The sequence below is a fragment of the Pleurodeles waltl genome, chromosome 11 (assembly GCF_031143425.1).
Source record: "Pleurodeles waltl isolate 20211129_DDA chromosome 11, aPleWal1.hap1.20221129, whole genome shotgun sequence".
Taxonomy (NCBI): Eukaryota; Metazoa; Chordata; class Amphibia; order Caudata; family Salamandridae; genus Pleurodeles; species Pleurodeles waltl.
The window spans coordinates 567,595,980-567,617,090 of NC_090450.1; the positions used below are offsets into that span (position 1 = coordinate 567,595,980).

Genomic DNA, 21,111 nt, shown 5'->3' on the forward strand with positions numbered 1-21,111 from the left:
TGGTACATACTTATTCATTCCATTGCATGGGCACTATTACTAACATACACAACTCCTACCTCACCCTCTGCGGGGAAAACAATCTAACATGGAGTCGACGCCCATGCGCAATGGAACAAAGGAGGAGGAGTCCCTCGGTCTCGGGACTCGAAAAGACTTCTTCGAACAAAAACAACTTGTAACACTCCGACCCAACACCAGACGGTGGACTATGCACAACATGTGAATCTGCAGCGACTAATGCCACGAACAGATGTACACTGTGTAAGTGACATTTTCCTTACTTCAGCCATTGGCTTTGTTTCTACCATCTTATTCCTAAATGCCAAAATCCCGGAGTCTGAGTTTATATTGTGGTTCAGTGTCCTGGCTGCATCAAAGTTGCTCAAGTTGAGATTCTGAGAAGAATGCGTGAACTTGCCTGCTATTAAAGGGAACACAAGTGAGAGACTTTCTGGACAATGGCACCATTCTGTACAGCAGTTTTCCCTTGAACCCAAATGGCGAGGCCACAGGCTTTTTGGATAGTGTGTGTCCAGTGCTATAGAGAAAGCAAAAATGCATCCACAGTTTGATTCGCCTAGAGATTTATTGACTTCCAACAGAGACCTGAAAAAATTCCAGACCTTTTTGTTTTAGCTTCTAAGCCACCTTAAAAGACAACTGGTATACTAACACACAATTCTGTATAGCATGGTGAAAAGTTTGTATTTAACTTTGCAAAATCATGCATAGAACAGTCCCTCATTCAACTCAAAGCTGAGAATCCCAGCAGCCTTTTCTGACTTTTTGAAGATGCGGTTCTGGATATTTTGCCATTTATACTATTTCTTTCACCACAGCTTGGTCTCATTTTGTCTTCTATGCTGTCTGATGTTTTCCTGAGTATTAAAATGAGACACTTTCCAGTTTTTCAGGCTTGATATCAACTATTGTGGAGGCATCATTTGTTAACAAAATCTGTCCTCATACATTTGCCCATTGCTGGCATATCTTGATTGCAAATGCAATCCGTTCTGGGAACGGAAATGTGGAATTGTTAGCACTTTCAGTCTAGTAGTAATATATTTCACTCATAAATGTTCCCCAGCACTAAGATACCTTTCTGGTAAATAGACTCGAGATCTTAGTGATAAATCATTTGCAGCCTATCTTGATGATAAATGCAGATTGTTGTGGGCGTTTGACTGTTAAAAGAAGTCTGCTGGTGACCCCTCCAGGAGAGTTGTATTTGTCAAATATTCTCAGGCAAATCAAATAACTATTTTCCATTAAATAAGAAATTAATGTATGTGTTTTTTCTTTCAGGGACGATTGCCGGTGAAGTGGATGGCTCCTGAAGCACTCTTTGACCGGATATACACTCATCAAAGTGACGTGTAAGTGTTCAAGTCCCAGATAAAGTCTGTGCTCTTCACTTTCAACCAGCTCTGGTTGTGCAATCTGTTTGTGCGTGGGGGTAAATCGTGTGCTGTGCTTGGTGGGAACCGTGTGCTGTGCTTGGTGGGAACCGTGTGCTGTGCTTGGTGGGAACCGTGGCTCGTTCTGCAACCACATCTAGATCAGCCCGTTAGAGATAGGTAGTGGCTCCACAGATGTGGCGGCTGCAGTGACTGAGGAAAAGGCGGAATACTATCACACCCGCCAAGTGAGTAGGTGCTGTGGGGAATGTAAAAAAAAAAAAAAAAAAAAAGGAGGAAAAAAAAATGCAACCCTGACGGAAGATAAGCACTCTTCCCCCAATTAGAATGAAAAGAAGGCTTGCCTTTCAAGAAAAGGACAAGCAGCCACAGGCAAAGGTGGCAAAACAAACAACTCCGCCACCATCTCCACCACCATCAATGCACACATCACCGGTAGCCACTCCACCATTGATGCAATCCCCGACTCATACTGCAATGAGTCAAGATGATCCAGACGCATGGGACCTTTATGATGCCCCGGTATCAGATAACAGCCCAGACTGTTACCCTGCGAGACCGTCGCCATCTGAAGACAGTACATCCTACACGCAGGTGGTCTCAAGGGCAGCTGCTTTTCATAACGTCACCTTGAATGCAGAACCGATTGAGGATGACTTCTTGTTTAATACACTATCCTCCACTCATAGCCAATACCAAAGCTTACCTATGCTCCCTGGAATGCTAAAACACTCCAAACAAGTATTTCAAGATCCTGTTAAAGGCAGGGCAATAACTCCAAGGGTGGAGAAAAAGTACAAGCCACCGCCAACGGACCCTGTTTATATTACGCAGCAGTTAACACCAGACTCTGTGGTTGTTGGGGCAGCTCGCAAGAGAGCAAACTCCCACACCTCGGGAGACGCTCTACCTCCAGACAAGGAGAGTCGTAAATTTGATGCTGCGGGGAAAAGGGTTGCAGCACAAGCAGCAAACCAATGGCGCATTGCCAACTCACAAGCACTTCTGGCAAGATATGATAGAGCTCATTGGGACGAAATGCAGCATTTCATAGAACACTTACCCAAAGAGTTCCAGAAAAGGGCACAACAAGTGGTGGAGGAAGGACAAAGTATCTCAAATAATCAGATACGGTCAGCAATGGATGCAGCAGATACAGCTGCAAGGACTGTAAATACTGCAGTAACAATAAGGAGACACGCATGGTTGCGTACGTCAGGATTCAAGCCGGAAATACAACAAGCCGTGCTGAATATGCCTTTTAATGAACAACAGTTGTTTGGGCCGGAGGTGGACACTGCTATTGAGAAACTTAGACACTGATACAGCAAAAGCCATGGGCGCACTCTACTCCCCACAGAGCAGAGGCACATTTCGCAAGACACAATTTAGGGGGGGGGTTTCGAGGTCAACCCACAGAAACCACAACCTCACAAGCAAGGCCCACTTATCAAAGCCAATATCAGCGGGGAGGTTTTCGGGGGCAATATAGTGGAGGACAATTCCAAAAAAATAGAGGGAACTTCCAAAGTCCTAAAACTCCTCAAAACAAGCAGTGACTTCCACGTCACAAATCCCCAACACAACACCTGTGGGGGGGAGACTAACCAAGTTTTACAAACATTGGGAAGAAATAACAACAGACACTTGGGTCCTAGCAATTATCCAGCATGGTTATTGCATAGAATTTCTCAAATTCCCTCCAAACGTCCCACCGAAAACACACAATATGTCAAAAGAACACATGGATCTTCTCGGACTAGAGGTCCAAGCGTTGCTACAAAAAGGAGCAATAGAATTAGTACCAATTCAACAGAAAGGAACAGGAGTTTACTCTCTGTATTTTCTCATACCCAAAAAGGACAAGACTCTAAGACCTATATTAGATCTCAGAACATTAAATACCTACATCAAATCAGATCACTTTCACATGGTGACATTACAGTACGTAATCCCACTCCTCAAACAACAAGACTACATGACAACACTAGACCTAAAGGATGCATATTTCCATATACCAATACAGCCTTCACACAGAAAGTACTTAAGGTTTGTATTCCAAGGGGTACATTACCAATTTAAGGTGTTGCCATTCGGAATAACAACTGCGTCAAGAGTTTTTACAAAATGCCTGGCAGTCGTAGCTGCACATATCAGAAGGCAGCAAATACATGTGTTCCCGTATCTAGACGATTGGTTAATCAAAACCAATGCGCTAGAACAGTGTTCACAACACACAAAGTATATCATAGAAACCCTCCACAAACTAGGTTTCTCAATCAACTACACAAAGTCACACCTTCAGCCGTGTCAAACACAGCAATACTTAAAGGGCGACAATCAACACAGCAAAAGGGATTGCCACTCCAAGCCCACAAAGGGTACAGGCATTTCACAATGTAATACAGGCCATGTATCCAAAACAAAAAATACAAGTTAAAATGGTGATGAAACTCCTAGGCATGATGTCCTCATGCATAGCCATTGTCCCAAACGCAAGGTTGCACATGCGGCCCTTACAACAGTGCCTAGCATCACAATGGTCACAGGCACAGGGTCAACTTCTAGATCTAGTGTTGATAGACCGCCAAACATACACCATGCTTCAATGGTGGAACAATATAAATTTAAACCAAGGGCGGCCTTTCCAAGACCCAGTGCCACAATATGTAATAACGACAGATGCCTCCATGATAGGGTGGGGAGCACACCTCAATCAACACAGCATCCAGGGACAATGGGACACTCAGCAAAAACAATTTCACATAAATCACTTAGAACTACTGGCAGTATTTCTAGCGCTAAAGGCATTTCAACCCATAATAAGCCACAAACACATTCTTGTCAAAACAGACAACATGACAACGATGTATTACCTAAACAAACAGGGAGGGACACACTCAACACAGTTGTGTCTCCTGGCACAAAGAATATGGCATTGGGCGATTCACAACCACATTCGCCTGATAGCACAATTTATTCCAGGGATCCAGAATCAGTTAGCAGACAATCTCTCTCGGGATCACCAACAGATCCACGAATGAGAGATTCACCCCCAAATACTGAACACTTAATTCCAAAGTTGGGGAACACCACAAATAGATCTATTTGCAACAAAGGAAAACGCAAAATGCCGAAACTTCGCATCCAGGTACCCACAAGATCAGTCTCAGGGCAATGCGTTATGGATGAGTTGGTCAGGGATATTTGCATGCGCTTTTCCCCCTCTCCTACTCCTTCCATATCTGGTAAACAAGTTGAGTCAAAACAAACTCAGACTCATACTAATAGCGCCAACTTGGGCAAGACAACCTTGGTACACAACACTACTAGACCTCTCAGTAGTGCCTCATGTCAAACTACCAAACAGACCAGATCTGTTCACTCAACACAAACAACAGATCAGACACCCAAATCCAGCATCGCTGAATCTAGAGGTTCGATGGCATATGTTGCTGCAGATACACATGTTTGGCACAGTCCGCTGCCTGGTGTTGGGCTCGGAGTATTACAAGTTGTTTTTCTTCGAAGAAGTCTTTTTGGTCACGGGACCGAAGGACTCCTCCCTCCTCGGCTCCATTGCGCATGGGCGTCGACTCCATCTTAGATTGTTTTTTTCCGCTGTCGGGTTCGGACGTATTCCTTTTCGCTCCGTGTTTCGGTTCGGAAAGTTAGTCAGAATCTCGGAAGAAAGCGTCGGTATTGTTCCGTTCGGTATCGGGATAGTTAGGTACATCGACACCGATCATCGGAAGACTTTGGGGTAGTTACGATCCCCCATCGGGGCCTGGTCGGCCCGACCGCGTGCGACATCGAAGCCGATGGAACGGACCCCGTTTCGTTTCTGCCCAAAATGTCACAGTAAGTATCCTTATACAGATCAGCACTTGGTCTGTAACTTGTGCTTGTCCCCCGAGCACAAGGAGGATACCTGTGAAGCCTGTCGAGCCTTCCGGTCCAGAAAAACACTCCGGGACCGAAGAGCCAGGCGTCAACAAATGGCGTCCACAAAACAACGTTTCGACGAGGAAGAGGAAACATTCTCGGTTCCGGAATCAGAATCCGGAGACTCCGACGTCGAACAACAGCAACAAACTGTGAGTAAGACGTCGAAAAGTAAATCCATCGACAAACCGAAAGCCCAGGGGACGCCACTGCCAACAGGCCATGGCTCGACCCATAAAACAGGCGACCCGTCGAAGGCGCCGAAAAAGGGCACGCCCATAGCGAAGACACCCGACTCCGGTCGAGGGACCGCCATGGAGCAACCTCTGAGCCGAGAAAGCGGCTCCGAGAGACAAAAACAAGATACCGGCACCGAAAAACCTCGGCACCGAGAATCCATGCCGAAAGGAACAAAAATTCTGTCGGTGCCGAAACCGAAAAAAGATTCTCTCTCGGCGCCGAAAAATACCACACCTTCATCCTACTCAGAGGAACAAGGAATGAGTGGCCAAATGCACAAATTTGGACAAGAGCTCCAAAGTGTAGAATCGGACTACACACAAAAGAGACTGTACATCCAGCACGACACAGGGAAGATATCAACCCTTCCCCCAATCATGAGGAAAAGAAGGATCGGACTTCCAAAGGATGACGCACAACCACAAGCCAAAGTGGTTAAAAAAGTCACGCCTCCGCCCTCTCCACCACAGGCATCGCCGGCACAAACACCGCCACAAATGCGCTCACCAGCGCAAACTACCATAAGTCATGACGATCAGGATCAAGACGCTTGGGACCTGTATGACACCCCAGTGCCGGACAATGATCCCGAGTCATACCCCACAAAGCCGTCACCGCCAGAGGACAGTACCTCATACTCGCAACTGGTGGCTAGGGCAGCAGAATTCCACAATGTCCAACTGCATTCCGATCCTATAGAGGATGATTTTTTATTTAACACCCTCTCGGCTACACACAGTGTAAGGAAATGCCTCCTTGGCATGGTTGCCCCCTGACTTTTTGCCTTTGCTGATGCTATGTTTACAATTGAAAGTGTGCTGAGGCCTGCTAACCAGGCCCCAGCACCAGTGTTCTTTCCCTAACCTGTACTTTTGTATCCACAATTGGCAGACCCTGGCATCCAGATAAGTCCCTTGTAACTGGTACTTCTAGTACCAAGGGCCCTGATGCCAAGGAAGGTCTCTAAGGGCTGCAGCATGTCTTATGCCACCCTGGAGACCTCTCACTCAGCACAGACACACTGCTTACCAGCTTGTGTGTGCTAGTGAGGACAAAACGAGTAAGTCGACATGGCACTCCCCTCAGGGTGCCATGCCAGCCTCTCACTGCCTATGCAGTATAGGTAAGACACCCCTCTAGCAGGCCTTACAGCCCTAAGGCAGGGTGCACTATACCATAGGTGAGGGTACCAGTGCATGAGCATGGTACCCCTACAGTGTCTAAACAAAACCTTAGACATTGTAAGTGCAGGGTAGCCATAAGAGTATATGGTCTGGGAGTCTGTCAAACACGAACTCCACAGCACCATAATGGCTACACTGAAAACTGGGAAGTTTGGTATCAAACTTCTCAGCACAATAAATGCACACTGATGCCAGTGTACATTTTATTGTAAAATACACCACAGAGGGCACCTTAGAGGTGCCCCCTGAAACTTAACCGACTATCTGTGTAGGCTGACTAGTTTTAGCAGCCTGCCACAAACCGAGACATGTTGCTGGCCCCATGGGGAGAGTGCCTTTGTCACTCTGAGGCCAGTAACAAAGCCTGCACTGGGTGGAGATGCTAACACCTCTCCCAGGCAGGAATTGTCACACCTGGCGGTGAGCCTCAAAGGCTCACCTCCTTTGTGACAACCCAGCAGGACACTCCAGCTAGTGGAGTTGCCCGCCCCCTCCGGCCAGGCCCCACTTTTTGGCGGCAAGGCCGGAGAAAATAATGAGAATAACAAGGAGGAGTCACTGGCCAGTCAGGACAGCCCCTAAGGTGTCCTGAGCTGAGGTGACTCTAACTTTTAGAAATCCTCCATCTTGCAGATGGAGGATTCCCCCAATAGGGTTAGGATTGTGACCCCCTCCCCTTGGGAGGAGGCACAAAGAGGGTGTACCCACCCTCAGGGCTAGTAGCCATTGGCTACTAACCCCCCAGACCTAAACACGCCCTTAAATTTAGTATTTAAGGGCTACCCTGAACCCTAGAAAATTAGATTCCTGCAACTACAAGAAGAAGGACTGCCCAGCTGAAAACCCCTGCAGCGGAAGACCAGAAGACGACAACTGCCTTGGCTCCAGAAACCCACCGGCCTGTCTCCTGCCTTCCAAAGATCCTGCTCCAGCGACGCCTTCCAAAGGGACCAGCGACCTCGACATCCTCTGAGGACTGCCCCTGCTTCGAAAAGACAAGAAACTCCCGAGGACAGCGGACCTGCTCCAAGAAAAGCTGCAACTTTGTTTCCAGCAACTTTAAAGAACCCTGCAAGCTCCCCGCAAGAAGCGTGAGACTTGCAACACTGCACCCGGCGACCCCGACTCGGCTGGTGGCGATCCGACACCTCAGGAGGGACCCCAGGACTACTCTGATTCTGTGAGTACCAAAACCTGTCCCCCCTGAGCCCCCACAGCGCCGCCTGCAGAGGGAATCCCGAGGCTTCCCCTGACCGCGACTCTTTGAACCTAAAGTCCCGACGCCTGGGAGAGACCCTGCACCCGCAGCCCCCAGGACCTGAAGGACCGGACTTTCACTGGAGAAGTGACCCCCAGGAGTCCCTCTCCCTTGCCCAAGTGGAGGTTTCCCCGAGGAACCCCCCCCTTGCCTGCCTGCAGCGCTGAAGAGATCCCGAGATCTCTCGTAGACTAACATTGCGAACCCGACGCTTGTTTCTACACTGCACCCGGCCGCCCCCGCGCCGCTGAGGGTGAAATTTCTGTGTGGACTCGTGTCCCCCCCGGTGCCCTACAAAACCCCCCTGGTCTGCCCTCCGAAGACGCGGGTACTTACCTGCAAGCAGACCGGAACCGGGGCACCCCCTTCTCTCCATTCTAGCCTATGTGTTTTGGGCACCACTTTGAACTCTGCACCTGACCGGCCCTGAGCTGCTGGTGTGGTGACTTTGGGGTTGCTCTGAACCCCCAACGGTGGGCTACCTTGGACCAAGAACTGAACCCTGTAAGTGTCTTACTTACCTGGTAAAACTAATCAAAACTTACCTCCCCTAGGAACTGTGAAAATTGCACTAAGTGTCCACTTTTAAAACAGCTATTTGTCAATAACTTGAAAAGTATACATGCAATTTTGATGATTTGAAGTTCCTAAAGTACTTACCTGCAATACCTTTCGAATGAGATATTACATGTAGAATTTGAACCTGTGGTTCTTAAAATAAACTAAGAAAAGATATTTTTCTATATAAAAACCTATTGGCTGGATTTGTCTCTGAGTGTGTGTACCTCATTTATTGTCTATGTGTATGTACAACAAATGCTTAACACTACTCCTTGGATAAGCCTACTGCTCGACCACACTACCACAAAATAGAGCATTAGTATTATCTCTTTTTACCACTATTTTACCTCTAAGGGGAACCCTTGGACTCTGTGCATGCTATTCCTTACTTTGAAATAGCACATACAGAGCCAACTTCCTACATTGGTGGATCAGCGGTGGGGTACAAGACTTTGCATTTGCTGGACTACTCAGCCAATACCTGATCACACGACAAATTCCAAAATTGTCATTAGAAATTGATTTTTGCAATTTGAAAAGTTTTCTAAATTCTTAAAAGACCTGCTAGGGCCTTGTGTTAGATCCTGTTTAGCATTTCTTTTAGAGTTTAAAAGTTTGTTAAAAGTTTGAATTAGATTCTAGAACCAGTTTTAGTTTCTTAAAAAGTATTCCAACTTTTAGAAGCATAATGTCTAGCACAGATGTGAATGTGGTGGAACTCGACACCACACCTTACCTCCATCTACAGATGAGAGAGCTAAGGTCACTCTGTAAACTAAAGAAAATAGCAATGGGCCCCAAACCTACCAAAGTACAGCTCCAGGAGCTTTTGGCAGAGTTTGAAAAGGCCAACCCCTCTGAGGATGGCAACTCAGAGGATGAAGATAGTGACTTGGAGGGAAATTCCCCCCCTCCAGTCCTACTTAGGGAGAGCAGGGCTTCTCAAGCCCTGACTCCACAAATAATAGTCAGAGATGCTGGTTCCCTCACAGGAGGGACCAACAACTCTGAAATCACTGAGGATAACTCCAGTGAAGAGGACATCCAGTTAGCCAGGATGGCCAAAAGATTGGCTTTGGAAAGACAGATCCTAGCCATAGAGAGGGAAAGACAAGAGATGGGCCTAGGACCCATCAATGGTGGCAGCAACATAAATAGGGTCAGAGATTCTCCTGACATGTTGAAAATCCCTAAAGGGATTGTAACTAAATATGAAGATGGTGATGACATCACCAAATGGTTCACAGCTTTTGAGAGGGCTTGTGTAACCAGAAAAGTGAACAGATCTCACTGGGGTGCTCTCCTTTGGGAAATGTTCACAGGAAAGTGTAGGGATAGACTCCTCACACTCTCTGGACAAGACGCAGAATCTTATGACCTCATGAAGGGTACCCTGATTGAGGGCTTTGGATTCTCCACTGAGGAGTACAGGATTAGGTTCAGGGGGGCTCAAAAATCCTCGAGCCAGACCTGGGTTGACTTTGTTGACTACTCAGTGAAAACACTAGATGGTTGGATTCAAGGCAGTGGTGTAAGTAATTATGATGGGCTGTACAATTTATTTGTGAAAGAACACCTGTTAAGTAATTGTTTCAATGATAAACTGCATCAGCATCTGGTAGACCTAGGACCAATTTCTCCCCAAGAATTGGGAAAGAAGGCGGACCATTGGGTCAAGACAAGGGTGTCCAAGACTTCAACAGGGGGTGACCAAAAGAAAGGGGTCACAAAGACTCCCCAGCAGAAGGGTGATGAGACAACCAAAACTAAAAATAGTAAAGAGTCTTCTACAGGCCCCCAAAAACCTGCACAGGAGAGTGGGCCCAGAGCCTCTTCACAAAACAATGGGTACAAGGGTAAAAACTTTGATCCCAAAAAGGCCTGGTGTCATAGCTGTAAACAGCATGGACACCAAACTGGAGACAAGGCCTGTCCCAAGAAAGGTTCCACTCCAAACTCCCATCCAGGTAACACTGGTATGGCTAGTCTCCAAGTGGGATCAACAGTGTGCCCAGAGCAAATCAGGGTCCACACTGAAGCTACTCTAGTTTCTGAGGGTGGGGTGGATTTAGCCACACTAGCTGTCTGGCCGCCTAACATGCAAAAATACAGACAGCAACTCTTAATTAATGGGACTAGAATAGAGGGCCTGAGGGATACAGGTGCCAGTGTCACCATGGTGACAGAGAAACTGGTTTCCCCTGGCCAATACCTGACTGGAAAAACTTACACAGTCACCAACGCTGACAATCAGAGAAAAGTACATCCCATGGCAATGGTTACTTTAGAATGGGGAGGGGTCAATGGCCTGAAACAGGTGGTGGTCTCCTCAAATATCCCAGTGGACTGTCTGCTTGGAAATGACCTGGAGTCCTCAGCATGGGCTGAGGTAGAGCTAAAAACCCATGCAGCAATGCTGGGTATCCCTGAACTGGTGTGTGTGAAAACAAGAGCACAATGCAAGGCACAGGGTGAAAAAGTAGAGCTGGAGTCTGGAAAGATGGCCCAGCCTCCCAAGAGAACAGGAAAGTCAGTTGGGAAACCAACTGCAACACAGCAAAAGAAAGGGAACCTCTCTTCTCAGGAAGAAGTTCTGCCCTCTGAGGGAACTGAGCCTTTGGAGCTTGAACCTTATCAGGTTGAGCTCTTAGGCCCAGGGGGACCCTCAAGGGAAGAGCTGTGTAAGGGACAAGAAACCTGTCCCTCTCTTGAAGGCCTTAGGCAGCAAGCTGCTGAAGAGTCCAAAGGCAAGAAAAATGGAACACATAGGGTCTATTGGGAAGATGGGCTCCTGTACACTGAGGCCAGAGACCCCAAACCTGGTGCCACTAGGAGAGTGGTAGTGCCTCAGCTGTTCAGAGAGTTCATCCTAACATTGGCCCATGACATTCCCCTTGCTGGACATTTGGGACAAACCAAGACGTGGGAGAGGTTAGTCAACCACTTCTACTGGCCCAATATGTCCAGCATGGTTAAGGAGTTTTGCCTCTCCTGCCCCACCTGTCAAGCCAGTGGTAAGACAGGTGGGCATCCAAAGGCCCCCCTCATTCCACTTCCAGTGGTGGGGGTGCCCTTTGAAAGAGTGGGTGTGGACATAGTTGGTCCACTGGAACCTCCCACAGCCTCAGGAAATATGTATATCCTGGTAGTAGTGGATCATGCTACCAGGTATCCTGAAGCTATTCCCCTTAGGTCAACTACTGCCCCTGCAGTAGCCAAGGCCCTCATTGGTATCTTTACCAGAGTGGGTTTCCCTAAGGAGGTGGTGTCTGACCGAGGTACCAACTTCATGTCAGCATACCTAAAGCACATGTGGAATGAGTGTGGAGTGACTTATAAATTCACTACACCATACCATCCACAAACTAATGGCTTGGTTGAGAGATTCAACAAGACATTAAAGGGCATGATCATGGGGCTCCCAGAAAAACTCAAAAGGAGATGGGATGTCCTCCTGCCATGTCTGCTTTTCGCTTACAGGGAGGTACCACAGAGGGGAGTAGGGTTCTCACCCTTTGAACTTCTGTTTGGTCATCCTGTAAGGGGACCACTTGCCCTTGTTAAAGAAGGCTGGGAGAGACCTCTCCATGAGCCTAAACAGGACATAGTGGACTATGTACTTGGCCTTCGCTCTAGAATGGCAGAGTACATGGAAAAGGCAACCAAAAACCTTGAGGCCAGCCAACAGCTCCAGAAGTTTTGGTATGACCAAAAGGCTGCACTGGTTGAGTTCCAACCAGGGCAGAAGGTCTGGGTTCTGGAGCCTGTGGCTCCCAGGGCACTCCAGGACAAATGGAGTGGCCCTTACCCAGTACTAGAGAGGAAGAGTCAGGTCACCTACTTGGTGGACCTGGGCACAAGCAGGAGCCCCAAAAGGGTGATCCATGTAAACCGCCTTAAGCTCTTCCACGACAGGGCTGATGTCAATCTGTTGATGGTAACAGATGAGGATCAGGAGGCAGAGAGTGAACCTCTCCCTGATCTTCTGTCATCAGACCCAAAAGATGGTACAGTAGATGGAGTGATCTACTCAGACACCCTCTCTGGCCAACAGCAAGCTGATTGTAGGAGAGTCCTACAACAGTTTCCTGAACTCTTCTCCTTAACCCCTGGTCAGACACACCTGTGTACCCATGATGTGGACACAGGAGACAGCATGCCTGTCAAGAACAAAATCTTTAGACAATCTGACCATGTTAAAGAAAGCATCAAGGTGGAAGTCCACAAGATGCTGGAATTGGGAGTCATTGAGCGCTCTGACAGCCCCTGGGCTAGCCCAGTGGTCTTAGTCCCCAAACCTCACACCAAAGATGGAAAGAAAGAGATGAGGTTTTGTGTGGACTACAGAGGGCTCAATTCTGTCACCAAGACAGATGCCCATCCAATTCCAAGAGCTGATGAGCTCATTGATAAATTAGGTGCTGCCAAATTTCTAAGTACCTTTGACTTGACAGCAGGGTACTGGCAAATAAAAATGGCACCTGGAGCAAAAGAAAAGACAGCATTCTCCACACCTGATGGGCATTATCAGTTTACTGTTATGCCCTTTGGTTTAAAGAATGCCCCTGCCACCTTCCAAAGGTTGGTGAATCAAGTCCTTGCTGGCTTGGAGTCCTTTAGCACAGCTTATCTTGATGATATTGCTGTCTTTAGCTCCACCTGGCAGGATCACCTGGTCCACCTGAGGAAGGTTTTGAAGGCTCTGCAATCTGCAGGCCTCTCTATCAAGGCATCCAAATGCCAGATAGGGCAGGGAACTGTGGTTTACTTGGGACACCTTGTAGGTGGAGGCCAAGTTCAGCCACTCCAACCCAAGATCCAGACTATTCTGGACTGGGTAGCTCCAAAAACCCAGACTCAAGTCAGGGCATTCCTTGGCTTGACTGGGTATTACAGGAGGTTTGTGAAGGGATATGGATCCATTGTGACAGCCCTCACTGAACTCACCTCCAAGAAAATGCCCAAGAAAGTAAACTGGACTGTGGACTGCCAACAGGCCTTTGACACCCTGAAACAGGCAATGTGCTCAGCACCAGTTCTCAAAGCTCCAGATTATTCTAAGCAGTTCATTGTGCAGACTGATGCCTCTGAACATGGGATAGGGGCAGTTTTGTCCCAAACAAATGATGATGGCCTTGACCAGCCTGTTGCTTTCATTAGCAGGAGGTTACTCCCCAGGGAGCAGCGTTGGAGTGCCATTGAGAGGGAGGCCTTTGCTGTGGTCTGGTCCCTGAAGAAGCTGAGACCATACCTCTTTGGGACTCACTTCCTAGTTCAAACTGACCACAGACCTCTCAAATGGCTGATGCAAATGAAAGGTGAAAATCCTAAACTGTTGAGGTGGTCCATCTCCCTACAGGGAATGGACTTTATAGTGGAACACAGACCTGGGACTGCCCATGCCAATGCAGATGGCCTTTCCAGGTTCTTCCACTTAGAAAATGAAGACTCTCTTGGGAAAGGTTAGTCTCATCCTCTTTCGTTTGGGGGGGGGTTGTGTAAGGAAATGCCTCCTTGGCATGGTTGCCCCCTGACTTTTTGCCTTTGCTGATGCTATGTTTACAATTGAAAGTGTGCTGAGGCCTGCTAACCAGGCCCCAGCACCAGTGTTCTTTCCCTAACCTGTACTTTTGTATCCACAATTGGCAGACCCTGGCATCCAGATAAGTCCCTTGTAACTGGTACTTCTAGTACCAAGGGCCCTGATGCCAAGGAAGGTCTCTAAGGGCTGCAGCATGTCTTATGCCACCCTGGAGACCTCTCACTCAGCACAGACACACTGCTTACCAGCTTGTGTGTGCTAGTGAGGACAAAACGAGTAAGTCGACATGGCACTCCCCTCAGGGTGCCATGCCAGCCTCTCACTGCCTATGCAGTATAGGTAAGACACCCCTCTAGCAGGCCTTACAGCCCTAAGGCAGGGTGCACTATACCATAGGTGAGGGTACCAGTGCATGAGCATGGTACCCCTACAGTGTCTAAACAAAACCTTAGACATTGTAAGTGCAGGGTAGCCATAAGAGTATATGGTCTGGGAGTCTGTCAAACACGAACTCCACAGCACCATAATGGCTACACTGAAAACTGGGAAGTTTGGTATCAAACTTCTCAGCACAATAAATGCACACTGATGCCAGTGTACATTTTATTGTAAAATACACCACAGAGGGCACCTTAGAGGTGCCCCCTGAAACTTAACCGACTATCTGTGTAGGCTGACTAGTTTTAGCAGCCTGCCACAAACCGAGACATGTTGCTGGCCCCATGGGGAGAGTGCCTTTGTCACTCTGAGGCCAGTAACAAAGCCTGCACTGGGTGGAGATGCTAACACCTCTCCCAGGCAGGAATTGTCACACCTGGCGGTGAGCCTCAAAGGCTCACCTCCTTTGTGACAACCCAGCAGGACACTCCAGCTAGTGGAGTTGCCCGCCCCCTCCGGCCAGGCCCCACTTTTTGGCGGCAAGGCCGGAGAAAATAATGAGAATAACAAGGAGGAGTCACTGGCCAGTCAGGACAGCCCCTAAGGTGTCCTGAGCTGAGGTGACTCTAACTTTTAGAAATCCTCCATCTTGCAGATGGAGGATTCCCCCAATAGGGTTAGGATTGTGACCCCCTCCCCTTGGGAGGAGGCACAAAGAGGGTGTACCCACCCTCAGGGCTAGTAGCCATTGGCTACTAACCCCCCAGACCTAAACACGCCCTTAAATTTAGTATTTAAGGGCTACCCTGAACCCTAGAAAATTAGATTCCTGCAACTACAAGAAGAAGGACTGCCCAGCTGAAAACCCCTGCAGCGGAAGACCAGAAGACGACAACTGCCTTGGCTCCAGAAACCCACCGGCCTGTCTCCTGCCTTCCAAAGATCCTGCTCCAGCGACGCCTTCCAAAGGGACCAGCGACCTCGACATCCTCTGAGGACTGCCCCTGCTTCGAAAAGACAAGAAACTCCCGAGGACAGCGGACCTGCTCCAAGAAAAGCTGCAACTTTGTTTCCAGCAACTTTAAAGAACCCTGCAAGCTCCCCGCAAGAAGCGTGAGACTTGCAACACTGCACCCGGCGACCCCGACTCGGCTGGTGGCGATCCGACACCTCAGGAGGGACCCCAGGACTACTCTGATTCTGTGAGTACCAAAACCTGTCCCCCCTGAGCCCCCACAGCGCCGCCTGCAGAGGGAATCCCGAGGCTTCCCCTGACCGCGACTCTTTGAACCTAAAGTCCCGACGCCTGGGAGAGACCCTGCACCCGCAGCCCCCAGGACCTGAAGGACCGGACTTTCACTGGAGAAGTGACCCCCAGGAGTCCCTCTCCCTTGCCCAAGTGGAGGTTTCCCCGAGGAACCCCCCCCTTGCCTGCCTGCAGCGCTGAAGAGATCCCGAGATCTCTCGTAGACTAACATTGCGAACCCGACGCTTGTTTCTACACTGCACCCGGCCGCCCCCGCGCCGCTGAGGGTGAAATTTCTGTGTGGACTCGTGTCCCCCCCGGTGCCCTACAAAACCCCCCTGGTCTGCCCTCCGAAGACGCGGGTACTTACCTGCAAGCAGACCGGAACCGGGGCACCCCCTTCTCTCCATTCTAGCCTATGTGTTTTGGGCACCACTTTGAACTCTGCACCTGACCGGCCCTGAGCTGCTGGTGTGGTGACTTTGGGGTTGCTCTGAACCCCCAACGGTGGGCTACCTTGGACCAAGAACTGAACCCTGTAAGTGTCTTACTTACCTGGTAAAACTAATCAAAACTTACCTCCCCTAGGAACTGTGAAAATTGCACTAAGTGTCCACTTTTAAAACAGCTATTTGTCAATAACTTGAAAAGTATACATGCAATTTTGATGATTTGAAGTTCCTAAAGTACTTACCTGCAATACCTTTCGAATGAGATATTACATGTAGAATTTGAACCTGTGGTTCTTAAAATAAACTAAGAAAAGATATTTTTCTATATAAAAACCTATTGGCTGGATTTGTCTCTGAGTGTGTGTACCTCATTTATTGTCTATGTGTATGTACAACAAATGCTTAACACTACTCCTTGGATAAGCCTACTGCTCGACCACACTACCACAAAATAGAGCATTAGTATTATCTCTTTTTACCACTATTTTACCTCTAAGGGGAACCCTTGGACTCTGTGCATGCTATTCCTTACTTTGAAATAGCACATACAGAGCCAACTTCCTACACACAGCCAATATCAATGTCTCCCAATGCTACCAGGGATGTTACGGCACGCAAAACAAATTTTTGAAGAGCCCGTAAAATCAAGAGCCATCACCCCAAGGGTGGATAAGAAATACAAACCACCACCCACAGACCCAGTGTTTATTACTTCGCAGTTACCACCTGACTCCGTGGTAGTAGGGGCAGCTCGCAAGAGAGCAAATTCACATACATCTGGCGACGCCCCACCTCCGGACAAAGAAAGCCGAAAATTTGATGCGGCAGGGAAAAGAGTAGCATCACAGGCAGCCAACCAGTGGCGCATCGCAAATTCACAAGCGCTGCTGGCCAGATATGACCGCGCACACTGGGACGAGATGCAACTTCTCGTAGACCATCTTCCCCGGGAATACCAAAAAAGGGCGCAGCAAATAGTGGAAGAGGGACAAACGATCTCAAACAATCAAATCCGCTCTTCACTAGACGCAGCTGATACTGCAGCAAGAACAGTCAACACTGCTGTCACCATAAGGAGACACGCTTGGCTACGCACTTCAGGCTTCAAACCTGAAATCCAGCAGGCTGTCCTTAATATGCCCTTCAACGAGAAACAACTTTTTGGCTCTGAAGTGGATACAGCCATTGAAAAACTTAAAAAGGACACAGACACGGCCAAGGCCATGGGCGCACTCTACTCCCCGCAGAGCAGAGGCTCTTTCAGAAAAACTCCATTTAGAGGGGGGTTTCGTGGCCAACCCACAGACACCACCAGCCAACAAACAAGAACCACACCATATCAGGGTTCCTTCCAAAGGGGAGGTTTCAGGGGATATCGGGGGGGTCAATTCCCAAGGAGTAGGGGAAGATTCCAGACTCCAAAAACACCTCCACCTAAACAGTGACTTTCAAGTCACGCAACCCCTTCACTCAACACCAGTGGGGGGAAGACTAAGCCAATTCTACCAATCTTGGCAACAGATTACAACAGACAATTGGGTATTAGCAATAATCCAACATGGCTATTGCATAGAATTCCACAACTTCCCACCAAACATCCCCCCCAAAACACGCAAAATGTCACCACAACATTTAGAACTTTTAGGACTAGAAGTTCAAGCACTACTGCAAAAGGATGCAATAGAGTTAGTACCAGTACAACAAAAAAACACAGGAGTTTACTCCCTGTACTTTCTAATTCCAAAAAAAGACAAAACATTAAGACCAATATTAGATCTCAGGACACTAAATACCTACATCATATCGGACCATTTTCACATGGTCACACTACAAGACATCATTCCACTGCTCAAACAGCAAGATTACATGACCACATTAGACCTAAAGGATGCGTACTTTCATATACCAATACACCCTTCTCACAGAAAGTACCTACGGTTCGTATTCAAAGGAATACATTACCAATTCAAGGTGTTGCCATTCGGAATAACAACTGCACCAAGAGTGTTCACAAAATGTCTAGCAGTAGTAGCAGCACACATCAGGAGACAACAGATACATGTGTTCCCTTACCTAGACGATTGGCTAATCAAGACCAACACAGTAAAAAAATGCGCAAACGACACCACATTTGTCATACAAACCCTTCACAAACTGGGGTTTTCCATCAACTATACAAAATCACACCTAGAACCGTGTCAAACACAACAATATCTAGGAGCAACCATCAACACATCAAAAGGAATTGCCACTCCAAGTCCACAAAGAGTGCAGGCATTCCACAAGGTAATAAGTGCTATGTTTCCAAACCAAAAGATACAAGCAAAATTTGTGCTAAAACTTCTAGGCATGATGTCATCATGCATAGCCATTGTCCCAAACGCAAGACTACACATGCGACCCTTACAACAGTGTCTAGCATCACAATGGTCACAAGCACAGGGTCAACTTCAAAATCTGGTGTTGGTAGACCGCCAAACATACCTCTCGCTTCTATGGTGGAACAGCAAAAATTTAAACAAAGGGCGGACATTTCAGGACCCAGTGCCTCAATACGTTATAACAACAGATGCTTCCATGACAGGGTGGGGAGCACACCTCAATCACCACAGCATTCAAGGACAATGGGATATACACGACACAAAATTTCATATCAATTACCTAGAACTGTTAGCAGTATTTCTAGCGTTAAAAGCCTTCCAACCCATAATAACACACAAATACATTCTTGTCAAAACAGACAACATGACAACAATGTATTATTTAAACAAACAAGGAGGAACACACTCAACACAATTGTGCCTCCTAACACAAAAAATTTGGCAGTGGGCGATTCACAACAACATTCGCCTAATAGCACAATTTATTCCAGGAATACAAAACCAACTAGCAGACAATCTTTCGCGAGACCACCAACAAGTCCACGAATGGGAAATTCACCCCCAAGTTCTGAACAAGTACTTTCAAATTTGGGGAACACCCCAGATAGATTTGTTCGCAACAAAAGAAAACTCAAAATGCCAAAACTTCGCATCCAGGTACCCACACCGCGAATCACAAGGCAATGCTCTATGGATGAGTTGGTCAGGGATATTTGCGTACGCTTTTCCCCCTCTCCCTCTCCTTCCATATCTAGTAAACAAGTTGAGTCAAAACCAACTCAAACTCATACTGATAGCACCCACATGGGCAAGACAACCTTGGTATACAACTCTACTAGACCTTTCACTAGTACCGCATGTCAAACTACCCAACAGGCCAGATCTGTTAACACAACACAAACAACAGATCAGGCATCCAAACCCATCATCATTGAATCTGGCAATTTGGCTCCTGAAATCCTGGAATTCGGACACTTAGACCTCACACAAGAATGCATGGAGGTCATAAAACAAGCTAGAAAACCTTCCACTAGACACTGCTATGCATCTAAGTGGAAAAGATTTGTTTACTACTGCCATGCCAATCAAATACAACCATTACATGCCTCTACTAAAGACATAGTAGGATACTTACTACATTTGCAAAAAGCAAATCTCGCTTTTTCATCTATAAAAATACACCTCGCAGCAATATCTGCTTACCTACAAACTACTCATTCATCGTCTCTATTTAGAATACCAGCTATTAAAGCATTCATGGAAGGGCTAAAAAGAATTATACCACCAAGAACACCACCAGTTCCTTCATGGAATCTTAACATCGTCTTAACAAGACTCATGGGTCCACCTTTCGAACCCATGCATTCCTGTGAAATGCAATATCTAACCTGGAAGGTCGCATTTCTCATTGCAATCACATCCCTCAGAAGAGTAAGTGAAATACAGGCATTTACCATACAAGAACCATTTATTCAAATACACAACAATAAAATAGTTCTAAGAACAAATCCAAAATTTCTGCCAAAAGTAATCTCACCATTCCATTTAAATCAAACAGTAGAATTGCCAGTGTTCTTCCCACAACCAAATTCTGTGGCTGAAAGGGCACTACATACATTAGACCTCAAAAGAGCACTAATGTATTACATTGACAGAACAAAGCTAATCAGGAAAACAAAACAACTGTTCATAGCTTTTCAAAAACCACACATAGGAAATCCAATCTCTAAACAAGGCATTGCTAGATGGATAGTCAGATGCATTCAAACATGCTATCTTAAAGCCAAAAGAGAATTGCCTATTACACCAAAGGCACACTCAACCAGAAAGAAAGGTGCTACAATGGCCTTTCTAGGAAACATTCCTATGAGCGAAATATGTAAGGCTGCAACCTGGTCTACGCCTCATACGTTTACTAAACACTACTGTGTAGACGTACTAAATGCACAACAAGCTACAGTGGGCCAAGCTGTACTAAGAACATTATTCCAAACTACTTCAACTCCTACAGGCTAAACCACCGCTTTTAGGGGAGGTAACTGCTTTATAGTCTATGCCAAACATGTGTATCTGCAGCAACATATGCCATCGAACTGAAAATGTCACTTACCCAGTGTACATCTGTTCGTGGCATTAGTCGCTGCAGATTCACATGTACCCTCCCACCTCCCCGGGAAGCCTGTAGCCGTTTAGAAGTAGATCATAAATCTTAAACATCTGAACATTTGTAAATAATTATTAGAAACTCTTAACGTACATACATATTCACTCCATTGCATGGGCACTATTTATACCAAACAACTCCATCCTCACCCTCTGCGGGGAAAACAATCTAAGATGGAGTCGACGCCCATGCGCAATGGAGCCGAGGAGGGAGGAGTCCTTCGGTCCCGTGACCAAAAAGACTTCTTCGAAGAAAAACAACTTGTAATACTCCGAGCCCAACACCAGGCAGCGGACTGTGCCAAACATGTGAATCTGCAGCGACTAATGCCACGAACAG

The 21,111-nt window shown here is 47.2% G+C and overlaps 1 protein-coding gene across 4 annotated transcripts in view; it reads left to right on the top strand.

Moving 5' to 3' along the window:
* FGFR1 (fibroblast growth factor receptor 1) overlaps window positions 1-21,111 on the top strand; it is a 185,599-nt gene that overhangs the window by 139,868 nt on the left and 24,620 nt on the right. For all 4 annotated transcript variants that reach the window (XM_069214012.1, XM_069214013.1, XM_069214014.1 and 1 more), the window contains one exon: window positions 1,309-1,379. In XM_069214012.1, coding sequence (XP_069070113.1) covers window positions 1,309-1,379 — 71 coding nt within the window. The remainder of the gene's footprint in view (window positions 1-1,308; window positions 1,380-21,111) is intronic.